A 14,472-nucleotide genomic window follows, 5' to 3' on the forward strand; every position below is an offset into this window, starting at 1 on the left:
CTGCTACTCCGTGCGATTTCTGGCTTGTAGCTATGATGGTAGCTGTAATGTTAAAATGATTTATACTAAATATGCAAATTTTCTTACAAACATAGATTTATTGTGTAACATGTTATAGACTGTCATCTGGGTAGTTTTTCAGGTTATTTAGGTTGGTTCTAGGTTAGTTAGGTTGAGCTTGTGCATGCTACTTGCATACTACTGTGCTGTGAAAATGTCTGTTTCTTTCTTATTGGTGGTGAACTAACAAAATATGTGTGTTTTCCTGTAAAACATTTTAAAAAATCGGACATGTGGCTGGATTACAAGTATGTTATCTTTCATTGCTGTATTGGACTTGTTAATGTGTGAAAGTTATATTTCAAAAAAATATCTTTTGAATTTCGCGCCCTGCACAGTGAGCTGGTGTGTCATTGGTATGTAGCCCGGGCTCGGGCTTGCAGCCCAAGTAAAGGAAGCTACTCCTCTGAACAATACTTAACGACTACCTCCTGTTAAGGCTGTACCTTGCTTTCATGAGTGAATAAAAATCCAGAAACGGTTCCTATGCCAAATCAGCTTATTTCATCTCAAAGGTTATGCACAGATTTGTTTACATCCCTGTTAGTGAGCATTTCTACTTTGCAAGTTTCATTCACCTGACGGTTGTGCGCAGTATTAAGAGCTGATTAAACAGTATGATCCATTACACATGTGCACCGTTGTGATGGGGGCAATAAATTCCACTTTAAATGTTGCAATTGTGTCACAACACAATGCCACGTGTTTCAAGTTTTGAGGGAGAGTGCCATGGCTGCTCACTGCGGAATGTCCACCGAGCTGTTGGCAGAATATTTTCTTACCATAAGTCAACCTCAACGTGGTTTCAGAGAATTTAGGTCCAACCCGGCCTACATCGCCTACACGTGTACCATGCAGCCCGACTCCAATCCAGCTTCTTCACCCTGCCGATCGTCCTGAAACCAGCCACCCAGACAGTGATAAGTGGGCGTATTTATGTCCTGTAATTAAAGCCCTTGTTGTGGGGTAACTATTGCTGATTGGCTGGCCTGGCTCCCAAGTGTGGGGGCTTTTGGTTGCATCCCCTGCCCAGGTCAGCGTTAAAATTATAGATTAGGATAATGAAATTCATTTTAATTGATTTATGTCCTTATATGAACGTAAACTCAGTAATCGGCCTGGCATGTTTGTTTCGTTTTATTTTCGTTAGTTTATTAGATTAATTATTTTAAGAATATTCTGTTAACAAATTGTGTTTATCCGTTCAACACGGCGCGATTTTTCTGTTTGTCAAACTTTCTTTTTATCGACCAAATGATGGAAACTGTTGTTTTTTTATTAAGATGATTGCCGACGCTTTTGAAGTCGCAGAGGCATGTTGACGTCACCGCATAATAAGCCCCCACTCACATTGAAATCGAAATGTCTACCTGCTTGCTAATCTATTTTTTCAACGATAAAAACATTAGTGTTTATTTGCAAGACATACGGATTGTCCTGACTTTCAAGAAAGCTTGAATTGCTTCGCCTTTCCTTTTCCGGTTTGGCTGGCAAGTTGTCACCATACATATTTTCAATCTACAGGAGTAGTAAGTTTCAATTGGAACGGAGGGGACGTGCGACTACGTTTGGCACATTGTACCTTATGTAGATATGCAAAGCATATTTGGTCATTACAGGATTCTAGTGCTATCGCTGCGCTTTCGCAGGGCTCCGAAAAGAAAAATTAAACGGATAGGGCAGGGCAACAGAGCTGTCGCCAATTTAATTAGCGAGTGAGGGCATAAAATGCCACTTTAAATGTGGACCACAGATGTTCACGTTGTTGAAGGGAGTGCCAATTGGCATGCTCACATGCAGAGATGTCCACCGAGGCATCGTTGCCAGTAATTTGCTCTACCTATAAGTCAACTCCGAACTGTTGTTTGAGAGAATTTAGGTCCAACCGGCTCACCAGATCGCGAGACCACGTGTAACCATTGCCAGCAGAACTCCATATTCAACTTCTTCCCTGCGGGAAGTCGCTGAACCAGCATCCCAGCACAGCTGGATAAGTGAAGGAGTTATTTATGTCTGTAATAAGATAGGCCGCTTTTGTTTAGCGGCAGTATAGAACTCTGTCTGATGTGGCCATGGGGCACTGTCTCCCCAAGCTAGTGTGTGGCCTTTTCATGGTCCTGTGGCCTACGCCCCACCCATTGGCATTGTGATCGTCCACCGCCGATAACGATAATGCCCACTCCACATTGGAAATACCGCTATGTCTGTCACTGCTTGACTAACTCTATTTTTTCAACTAATAAAATTATGTTTATTTGGCAATGACGCAAGGTTGTCCTTACTTATCAGAAGCCTTGATTGCTTTCGGCCTTCCTTTTACGGGTATAGGCTGGCATAGTTTTCACAATCAAAAATTATTCGAGATTACAGGAGTGTAAGTTTCACCATGGAACCGGCCGTTGCGATCCGTTGGCACATTTATATTTTGAATATGGAAATATTTGTCCAGATGTTACAGGATTCTATCTATGCTGGCTTTCGCAGGCTCCTGAAAAATTAAACGGATAGGTGGGAGGGCAAACAGGCTGTCGCCAATTTATTAATGCTCAATTTGCTTAAACAGGTTATGAACATCGTCAAAAAATCACTGGACACGTTAATGGAAACATAGCTAGTTTGATAGCTGTTAAAATCAGATCCAACAATAATATCAAGGGGTTCGAAATCCAGGGCTTAAAAACAAAGGTGTCATTGTACACTGATGTAAAATTTCGATCGCTCCAAAACCTCATACAGGATCTAGATACTTTTTCTAGTCTCTCTGGATTAGAACAAAATTATGATAGATGTACTATATTACGTATTGGAAATGTCTGCTCTACCCAAAATCACAACCAACTAATCACAGCATTACCGCAAAAATGAAAGAGGCAACTGGAAGGGGGAAAAAGTAAGGAACATGTCTTTCGGCCCTGCATTAAAGACCAAAATTGGTTAAAGAAAATTGTGATATATAAAAAAGTATACCAGTTTCATTTAAGGATAAAAAAAATGTACAGCTGTGATATACAGATTGCAAAATAGTTGGGAAGATAATTTCGATGTACTGATTTCATGGCACATGGTTTATGAACTGATACGCAAAACAACGCCGGATTCAAAACTGAGAATTGAATGTAAATTATTATACAAAATTCTTGCAAACAATAGAATGTTATATACAGTGGGGAGAACAAGTATTTGATACACTGCTGATTTTGCAGGTTTTCCTACTTACAAAGCATGTAGAGGTCTGTAATTTTTATCATAGGTACACTTCAACTGTGAGAGACGGAATCTAAAACAAAAATCCAGGAAATCACATTGTACGATTTTTAAGTAATTAATTTGCATTTTATTGCATGACATAAGTATTTGATCACCTACCAACCAGTAATAATTCCTGGTCTCACAGACCTGTTAGTTTTTCTTTAAGAAGCCCTCCTGTTCTCCACTCATTACCTGTATTAACTGCACCTGTTTGAACTCGTTACCTGTATAAAAGACACTTGTCCACACACTCAATCAAACAGACTCCAACCTCTCCACAATGGCCAAGACCAGAGAGCTGTGTAAGGACATCAGGGGTAACATTGTAGACCTGCACAAGGCTGGGATGGGCTACAGGCACAATAGGCAAGCAGTTGGTGAAGAAGGCAACAAACTGTTGGCGGCAATTATAGAACAATGGAGAAGTTTCCTGAGGATGGCTCACCTCTCACAGTTCTGGGTGACTTTACCTCGCCACGTCCTACCTTGTGCTCATTCCTCTCTGCTCCTTCTTTCCACTCCTCTCCTCTTTTGACCTCACCCTCTCACCTTCCCCCCCTACTCACAGGCAGGATACGCTTGACCATCATCTTTACTAGATGCTGTTCTTCCACTAATCTCATTGCAACTCCCCTCCAAGTCTCCGACCACTACCTTGTATCCTTTTCCCTCTCGCTCTCATCCAACACTTCCCACCTGCCCTATCGGATGGTATCGCGCCGTCCCAAACCTTCGCTCTCTCTCCCCCGCTATCTCTCTCCTCTTCCATCCTTCATCTCTTCCTCTGCTCAAACCTTCTCCAACCTATCTCCTGATTCTGCCTCCTCAACCTCCTCTCCTCCCTTTCTGATCCTTTGACTCTCTATGTCCCCTATCTCCAGGCCGGCTCGGTCCTCCCTCCTGCTCCGTGGCTCGACGACTCATTGCGAGCTCACAGAACAGGGCTCCGGGCAGCTGAGCGGAAATGGAAGGAACTCGCCTCCCTGGCGGACCTGGCATCTTTCACTTCCCCTCCTCTCTACATTCTCCGCTCTTCTGTCTCTGCTGCTAAAGCCAATTTCTACCACTCTAATTCCAAGCATCTGCCTCATACCTAGGAAGCTCTTTGCACCTTCTCCTCCTCCTGAATCTCCTCCCCCTCCTCCCCCCTCCCTCTCTCTGCTGATGACTTCGTCAACATTTTGAAAAGAAGGTCGACGACATCCGATCCCTCGTTTGCTAAGTCAAACGACACCTGGTTTGCTGCCCACACTGCCTACCCTGTGCTTTGAACCTTTCTCCCTCTCTCTCCAGATGAAATCTCGCGTCTTGTGACGGCCGCCGGCCCACAACCTGCCCGCTTGACCCTATCCCCTCCTCTCTTCTCCAGACCATTTCCGGAGACCTTCTCCCTTACCTCACCTCGCTCATTAACTCATCCTTGACCGCTGGCTACGTCCCTTCCGTCTTCAAGAGAGCGAGAGTTGCACCCTCTTTGAAAAAACTACACTCGATCCCTCGATGTCAACAACTACAGACCAGTATCCTTCTTTCTTTTCTCTCAAAACTCTTGAACGTGCCGTCCTTGGCCAGCTCTCCTGCTATCTCTCTCAGAATGACCTTCTTGATCCAAATCAGTCAGGTTTCAAGACTAGTCATTCAACTGAGACTGCTCTTCTCTGTGTCACGGAGGCGCTCCGCACTGCTAAAGCTAACTCTCTCTCCTCTGCTCTCATCCTTCTAGACCTATCGGCTGCCTTTGATACTGTGAACCATCAGATCCTCCTCTCCACCCTCTCCGAGCTGGGCATCTCCGGCGCGGCCCACGCTTGGATTGCGTCCTACTGACAGGGTCCGCTCTCCAGGTGGCGTGGCGAGAATCTGTCTCCGCACCACGTGCTCTCACCACTGGTGTCCCCCAGGGCTCTGTTTAGGCCCTCTCCTATTCTCGCTATACACCAAGTCACTTGGCTCTGTCATATCCTCACATGGTCTCTCCTATCATTGCTATGCAGACGACACACAATTAATTCTTCTCCTTTCCCCCCTCTGATAACCAGGTGGTGAATCGCATCTCTGCATGTCTGGCAGACATATACAGTGTGGATGACGGATCACCACCTCAAGCTGAACCTCGGCAAGACGGAGCTGCTCTTCCTCCGGGAAGGACTGCCCGTTCCATGATCTCGCCATCACGGTTGACAACTCCATTGTGTCCTCCTCCCAGAGTGCTAAGAACCTTGGCCGTGATCCTGGACAACACCCTGTCGTTCTCAACTAACATCAAGCGGTGACCCGTTCCTGTAGGTTCATGCTCTACAACATTCGCAGAGTACGACCCTGCCTCACGCAGGAAGCGGCGCAGGTCCTAATCCAGGCACTTGTCATCTCCCGTCTGGATTACTGCAACTCGCTGTTGGCTGGGCTCCCTGCCTGTGCCATTAAACCCCTACAACAATCATCCAGAACGCCGCAGCCCGTCTGGTTGTTCAACTTTCCCAGTTCTCTCACGTCACCCCGCTCCTCCGCTCTCTCCACTGGCTTCCAGTTGAAGCTCGCATCCGTTACAAGACCATGGTGCTTGCCTACGGAGCTGTGAGGGGAACGGCACCTCCGTACCTTCAGGCTCTGATCAGGCCCTACACCCAAACAAGGGCACTGCGTTCATCCACCTCTGGCCTGCTCGCCTCCCTACCTCTGAGGAAGTACAGTTTCCGCTCAGCCCAGTCAAAACTGTTCGCTGCTCTGGCACCCCAATGGTGGAACAAACCTCCTCACGACGCCAGGTCAGCGGAGTCAATCACCACCTTCCGGAGACACCTGAAACCCCCACCTCTTTAAGGAATACCTAGGATAGGATATAGTAATCCTTCTAAACACCCCCCCCCTTAAAGGAGTTAGATGCCTATTGTAAAGTGGTGTGTCCACTGGATATCATAAGGTGAATGCACCAATTTGTAAGTCGCTCTGGATAAGAGCGTCTGCTAAATGACTTAAATGTAATGTAAATGTAAATGTAAGTTCAAGATGACGGACATCACCCTCGGTCTGGGGCTCCATGCAAGATCTCACCACGTGGGGCATCAATGATCATGAGGAAGGTGAGGGATCAGCCCAGAACTACACAGCAGGAACTGGTCAATGACCACAGTCTCAAAGAAAACAATTAGTAACACACTACGCCGTCATGGATTAAAATCCTGCAGCGCACGCAAGGTCCCCTTGCTCAAGCCCAGCGCATGTCCAGGCCCGTCTGAAGTTTACCCAATGACCATCTGGATGATCCAGAGGAGGAATGGGAGAAGGTCATGTGGTCTGATGAGACAAAAATAGAGCTTTTTGGTCTAAACTCCACTCGCCGTGTTTGGAGGAAGAAGAGGATGAGTACAACCCAAGAACACCATCACAACCGTGAAGCATGGAGGTGGAAACATAATTCTTTGGGGATGCTTTTCTGCAAAGGGGACAGGACGACTGCACCGTATTGAGGGGAGGATGGATGGGGCCATGTATCGTGAGATCTTGGCCAACAACCTCCTTCCCTCAGTAAGAAGCATTGAAGATGGGTCGTGGCTGGGTTCTTCCAGCATGACAAGACGAGACAACCCCAGAACAGAGCCAGGGCAAACTAAGGAGTGGCTCCGTAAGAGACATCTCAAGGTCCTGGAGTGGCCTAGCCAGTCTCCAGACCTGAACCCAATAGAAAATCTTTGGAGGGAGCTGAAAGTCCGTATGCCCAGCGACAGCCCCGAAACTTGAAGGATCTGGAGAAGGTCTGTATGGAGGAGTGGGCCAAAATCCCTGCTGCAGTGTGTGCAAACCTGGTCAAGAACTACAGCAAAACGTATGATCTCTGTAATTGCAAACCAAGGTTTTTGTACCAAATATTAAGTTCTGCTTTTCTGATGTATCAAATACTTATGTCATGCAATAAAATGCAAATGAATTACTTAAAAATCATACAATTAGATTTTCTGGATTTTTGTTTTAGATTCCGTCTCTCACAGTTGAAGTGTACCTATGATAAAAATTACAGACCTCTACATGCTTTGTAAGTAGGAAAACCTGCAAAATCTGCAGTGTATCAAATAATTGTTCTCCCCACTGTATATGAGGGATACAATCTTCCCATCTATAGCGTGGTTCTTGCTGCGAAGAGACAGAGTCGTTAGATCATTTATTTAAGTACTGTCCAAACCAGCCCCATCGCGGATCCCGATGTCTTGCTCCCAGACAAACTAAACAACTTCTTTGCTCGCTTGGAGGACAATACAGTGCCACTGACACGGCCCACTACCAAAACCTGCGGACTCTCCTTCAACGCAGCCAACGTGAGTAAAATATTTAAACGTGTTAACCCTCGCAAGCTAGCTGCATCCTCAGAGCATGCGCAGACCAGCTGGCTGGTGTGTTTACGGACATATTCAATCAATCCCTTTCCCAGTCTGCTGTTCCCACATGCTTCAAGAGGGCCACCATTCCTGTTCCCAAGAAAGCTAAGGTAACTGAGCTAAACGACTATCGACCCTGGGTCTCGACCCCGACCTGTGCAACTGGGTCCTGGATTTTCTGACAGGCCGCCCCCAGGTGGTGAGGGTAGGAAACAACATCTCCACCCCACTGACCCTCAACCCAGGGGCCCCATAAGGGTGCGTTCTCAGCACTCTCCTGTACTCCCTGTTCAACCATGACTGCGTGGCCATGCACGCCTCCAACTCAATCATCAAGTTTGCAGACGACACTACAGTGGTAGGCTTGATTACCAACAACGACAAGACGGCCTACAGGGAGGAGGTGAGGCCCCTCGGAGTGTGGTGTCAGGAAACCTCACACTCAACGTTAACAAAACAAAGGAGATTATCGTGGACTTCAGGAAACAGCAGAGGGAGCACCCCCCTATCCACATCGATGGGACAATAGTAGAAAAGGTGGAAAGTTTTAAGTTCCTCGGCATACACATCACGGACAAACTGAAATGGTCCACCCACACAGACAGCATGATGAAGATGGCGCAACAGCGCCTCTTCAACCTCAGGAGGCTAAAAAATTTTGGCTTGTCACCTAAAACACTCACAAACTTTTACAGATGCATAATTGAGAGCATCCTGTCGGGCTGTATCACCGCCTGGTACAGCAACTGCTCCCCCCACAACCGCAAGGCTCTCCAGAGGGTAGTGAGGTCTGCACAACTCATTACCGGGGGCAAACTACCTGCCCTCCAGGACACCTACACCACCCGATGTCACAGAAAGGCCAAAAAGATCATCAAGGACAACAACCACCCGAGCCACTGCCTGTTCACCCCGCTATCATCCAGAAGGCGAGGTCAGTATAGGTGCATCAATGCTGGGACCGAGAGACTGAAAAACAGCTTCTATTTCAAGGCCATCAGACTGTTAAACAGCCATCACGAACATTGAGTGGCTGCTGCCAACATACTGACTCAAATCTCTATCCACTTTAATATTTAAACGTTGGATGTAATAAATGTATCACTAATCACTTTCAGCAATGCCACTTTATATAATGTTTACATACCCTACATTACTCATCTCACATGTATATACTGTACTCTATACGATCTTGCCTATGCCGTTCGACCATCGCTCATCCATATATTTATATGTACATATTCTTATTCATTCCTTTACACTTGTGTGTAAAAGGTAGTTGTTGTGAAATTGTTAGATGACTTGTTAGATATTACTGCATGGTCGGAACTAGAAGAACAAGCATTTCGCTACACTCGCATTAACATCTGCTAACCATGTGTATGTGACCAATAACATTTGATTTGATGTGGCTTGTTTTTGGTCACAGGTCCAGGAATGGCTGAAGAATTGCAACATTTACTTGGAGCTAACTCTGCAGATACTGTAGCACTACTGGTTGATTTGAAAAGTCATAGTCAATCTTTAATTACAATCTGTAGAAACTATGAGAATAGAAAGGTTCAGATCTTTTGTGAAACATCACAGCACATTTGAAAAATACATGGCAAATAGAAATACAAAATGGACGGTGTTAAGAGATAGATGGGAGGGGTTGAATAGAGCTGAAGGGTGGTACTAATAACGACAAGAGAACTATAAAATATACTGTGTCCGTAAAATGTATATAGGTTCAGAACTTTTGAAAAACAACACAGTTAAAAATATACGGCAAATATAAATCAAACTGGATGGACATCAGAGGAAGGACAAGACTATAAACAAACAAAATTTAACTATTGTAAAACGGATTGTGTCCGTAAAATATATACGGTATGTATAAGCTGGAAGTAGAAGCCTAAGTGTTGTTAATCATTAGTTTAGTCCAATTCGAGGAGGGGTGGAAAATAATAAAGGATAAAAAATAAAAAAGATATGTATGTGTATGTATATGCATGAATGTATGTACTGTACGTACAGTGGGGAGAACAAGTATTTGATACACTGCCGATTTTGCAGGTTTTCCTACTTACAAAGCATGTATAGGTCTGTAATTTTTATCATAGGTACAGTTCAACTGTGAGAGACGGATTCTAAAACAGAAATGCAGAAAATCACATTGTATGATTTTTAAGTAATTAATTTGCATTTTATTGCATGACATAAGTATTTGATACATCAGAAAAGCAGAACTTAATATTTGCAATTACAGAGATCATACGTTTCCTGTAGTTCTTGACCAGGTTTGCACACACTGCAGCAGAGATTTTGGCCCACTCCTCCATACAGACCTTCTCCAGATCCTTCAGGTTTCGGGGCTGTCGCTGGGTTGAAGTGTACCTATGATAAAAATTACAGACCTCTACATGCTTTGTAAGTAGGAAAACCTGCAAAATTGGCAGTGTATCAAATACTTGTTCTCCCCACTGCATATGTATGTGTATATGTGTATATATACAGTTGAATTCGGAAGTTTACATACACCTCAGCCAAATACATTTAAACTCAGTTTTTCACAGTTCCTGACATCTAATCATAGTAAAAATCCCTTGTCTTATGTCAGTTAGGATCACCACTTCATTTTAAGAATGTGAAATGTCAGAGTAATAGTAGAGAGAATGATTTATTTCAGATGTTATTTCTTTCATCACATTCCCAATGGGTCAGAAGTTTACATACACTCAATTAGTATTTGGTAGCATTGCCTTTAAATTGTTTAACTTTGGTCAAAAGTTTTGGGTAGCCTCCCACAATAAGTTGGGTGAATTTTGGCCCATTCCTCCTGACAGAGCTGGTGTAACTGAGTCAGGTTTGTAGGCCTTCTTGCTTGCACACGCTTTTTCAGTTCTGCCCAAAAATGTTATGGTCAGGGCTTTGTGCTGGTCACCCCAATAACTTGACTTTGTTGTCCTTAAGCCATTTTGCTACAACTTTGGAAGTATGCTTGGGGTCATTGTCCATTTGGAAGACACATTTGCGACCAAGCTTTAATTTCCTAACTGATGTCTTGAGATGTTGCTTCAATATATCCACATAATTTTTCTTCCTCGTGATGCCATCTATTTTGTGAAGTGCACCATTCCCTCCTGCAGCAAAGCACCCTGACAACATGATGCTGCCACTCCCGTGCTTCACGATTGGGATGGTGTTCTTCGGCTTGCAAGCCTCCCCTTTTTTCCTCCAAACATAACGATGTTCATTATGGCCAAACAGTTCTATTTTTGTTTCATCAGACCAGAAAACATTTCTCCAAAAAGTACGATCTTCGTCCCCATGTGCAGTTGCAAACCGTAGTCTGGCTTTTTTATGGTGGTTATGGAGCAGTGGCTTCTTCCTTGCTGAAGGCCTTTCAGGTTAGGTCAGTATAGGACTTGTTTTACTGTGCATATAGAGACTTTTGTACCTGTTTCCTCCAGCATCTTCACAAGGTCCTTTGCTGTTGTTCTGGGATTGATTTTCACTTTTCGCACCAAAGTACGCTCATCTCTAGGAGACAGAAGACGTCTCTTTCCTGAGCGGTATGACGCTGCGTGGTCCCATGGTGTTTATACTTGCGTACTATTGTTTGTACAGATAAACGTGGTACCTTCAGGCGTTTGGAAACTTGTGGAGGTCTACAATATTTTTTCTGAGGTCATGTCTGATTTCTTTTGATTTTTCCATGATGTCAAGCAAAGAAGCACTGAGTTTGAAGGTAGGCTTTGAAATACATCCACAGGTACACCTCCAATTGACTCAAATGACGTCAATAAGCCTATCAGAAGCTTCTAAAGCCATGACATCATCTTCTGGAATTTTCCAAGCTGTTTAAAGGCACAGTCAACTTAGTGTAGGTAAACTTCTGACCCACTGGAATAATTTAAAGTAAGTAAGTAAGATAAGTGAAATAATTTTTGGAAAAATGACTTGTCTCTCTCATACACAAAGTAGATGTCCTAACCAACTTGCCAAAACTATAGTTTGTTAACAAGAAATGTGTGGAGTGGTTGAAAAACGAGTTTTAATGACTCCAACCTAAGTGTATGTAAACTTCCGACTTCAACTGTAGGTTGTAGATAACAAAAGAGTGTCCAGTCTCCCTGTAGCGCTGTCTTAGGCGTCTCACAGTAAGGACATTGCAATTTATTACCCTGGCCACATCTGCAGTCCTCATGCCTCCTTGCTGCACGCCTAAGGCACGTTCACGCAGATGAGCAGTGACCCTGGTCATCTTTCTTTTGGTGTTTTCCAGAGTCAGTAGTTTTCATAACTGTGACCTTAATTGCCTACTGTCTGTAAGCTGTTAGTGTCTTATCGACCGTTCCACCGTTGCATGTTCATTAATTGTATGGTTCATTGAACAAGCAAGGGAAACAGTGTTTAAACCCTTTACAATGAAGATCTGTGAAATTATTTTTAATTTTTTTATTATCTTTTAAAGACAGGGTCCTGAAAAAGGGACATTACTTTTTTTGCTGAGTTTATGTGTATATATATTTATGTGTATGTATGTATGTATGTATGTATGTATGTATGTATGTATGTATGTATGTATGTATGTATGTATGTATGTATGTATGTATGTCTCTATATATATACAGTACACGTTAAACGTTTGGACACACCTACTCATTCAAGGGTTTTTCTTTATTTTTAACAGTCTAGGACCGATAGGAACGTTGACTGAATAATCTCCTTTCTACTATTTAGTGAGAAGCAGGACCTATTTCTATAGAAGAAGCACTTTTCTTCATCACTTTCTTAACTAACTCATCAATATGCTTTTTAACTATGCAAATGCCCAGATATTTATAGCACAGTCACGATCAATATGGACAACATCCAAAGTACATATGCTTAAATCATCAGACTTTTTTTTATGCGCTGTAGAGAACAACATGTGCTTAGTTTTACCTGCATTCAGTGCTATTTTTCAGGTCAATAATGTTATTCTTCAATACAATGAAGGCAGAATTTTTGTTCAGATAGAGCCTGGTCAACCGTGGGGGCGAAGTCATACACAACAGTATCGTCGGCATACAAGTGCAGGTAAAAAAAAATGGACAGACATGTCGATATTCTTAATGTAAAGGAAACCTGATTTGAACAGGTTCAGTAGATATACATTGTGTTCTATCTGTCATGTAATTTTTAACTCCAGACACAAAAGAACACGTACGTATAGATTGTTTGCATGTAGGTAGGCCTTTCTTTCACACTTCAATCCTCTCTTTTGGCCCAACCGGGTTTAAATGCCTTCTTCCGTTTCATTTATTTGTATTTATTCATCAGTATTTATTTATTTTTGCTGCTTGAGGGAAATTGTTATTGCTTGGATAACCATATCTACTATTATGTATTGATATTTTTATTTCTTAATATGTGGTGCGCACTGCGCAGAACACTAGATGAATAATTGTAATAGCCTACATTTACTTTAGGAGTGAAGACATTGACACTGAATGGTACAACAAAGCACTGAGTATGTTATGTCTTTGTCTAAAAGCTAGAATTTTTTAGGAAATCAGGAACCGGTCAACTACTATGCAATTGCAAAACTATGATGAAATGTATAATGACAATGCTGTTACCGTATTAATTAAAGTTACTAGGTGTAAGTGCAAGTGTAAAGTGTTGCTCAAAATATCATTCGTAAAGCTGCTTGGTTTATATCCACCCCCTCTCCACTCTCTCTGTGACTGTGACTCACCTATCATCTCGAAGCGAGAGAGGAAACGCAGGAAGAAGTTCTTGCAGGGGTCGGGCATGGCCACCGTGCCGAACTCTGACACCATGATGCGGTCCCTCTCGCTGTTCTTCTTGTAGGCATCACTCTGCAGGAAGCGACTCCTATAGGTCACCTTGCCATCCTCAATCTTAAACTGGTGCAGCATGGCCATCCCATCAAACCAGTGGTTGTAGCTGAAGAATAAAGGACAGTAGGGATAGGTAAGGGCAGTGTTAAAAAAATAAAAAGATTGATGTCTGCGCCCCTGAGTAAATCGAATTAGCATAATACAAATATCCCCATAAAAATCTGTCAATTTAAGCTAGAGACATCTGTTTTTTTTGCGTTGGATGCATCTCAATCCACCACATCTGCTTAGTTATATAAAGGTTAAATAAAATAGAAAGGTGACAGCTCTAGATCAGTGTTTGTCAGACCAAGAGACATCCTGAAAATCGGTTTTCTCACAAAATTGTTTGTAGCATCCGAATTGTTTAGCCTACGAACTAGTATGACACCCCTATGGAAAGATGAGACCCTTATGAACATTATGGTGTTCTCTGTTTTGCTCTACACTTCGTCTGATGTGGGACTAGTCTGAAGTCGGTACAGCCGATCTACCAACTTCTGTCTATAGTGTCCGAACTGTTTGGACTACAAACTAATATGATCCCTCAGTGTAAAGGTGAGACTCTCACGAACATGTCGGTTGTTTTGCTTTAGAACGCACACCGGCCTCAAGACTTGTCTAAAGGTCCCCAATTACCCATCCCAAAAATGTATGGAAGGATATATGGAGTCTGTTTAGTGAAAAAAAAGGGTTTCGGTAAATAGAAAAATAAAAAAACATCTCTCAGATATAGTACAGACACATCAGAACAATCTTCCTTTAGATGTTTTGGGGGGACAATCTGTTGTTCCATGTAGTGAATGTGTTATTCAATGTGTTCATGTGGGCTAATAACAGGGGGTCTTCAAGGGGTCTTAAAATTCAAAATCAAATAGCAAAAATGATCCTGGTACGACCGTCATAAAACAATTCCATAT

At 43.1% G+C, this 14,472-nt stretch overlaps 1 protein-coding gene across 2 annotated transcripts in view; it reads right to left on the minus strand.

Annotated features, from left to right (window-relative positions):
* The window catches only part of bco2a (beta-carotene oxygenase 2a), a 107,914-nt gene that overhangs the window by 69,916 nt on the left and 23,526 nt on the right, over nucleotides 1-14,472 (minus strand). For both annotated transcript variants that reach the window (XM_070434673.1, XM_023969128.2), the window contains exon 3: nucleotides 13,408-13,619. In XM_070434673.1, the coding sequence (XP_070290774.1) occupies nucleotides 13,408-13,619 (212 nt within the window). The remainder of the gene's footprint in view (nucleotides 1-13,407; nucleotides 13,620-14,472) is intronic.

The sequence above is a fragment of the Salvelinus sp. IW2-2015 genome, linkage group LG23 (assembly GCF_002910315.2).
Source record: "Salvelinus sp. IW2-2015 linkage group LG23, ASM291031v2, whole genome shotgun sequence".
Taxonomy (NCBI): Eukaryota; Metazoa; Chordata; class Actinopteri; order Salmoniformes; family Salmonidae; genus Salvelinus; species Salvelinus sp. IW2-2015.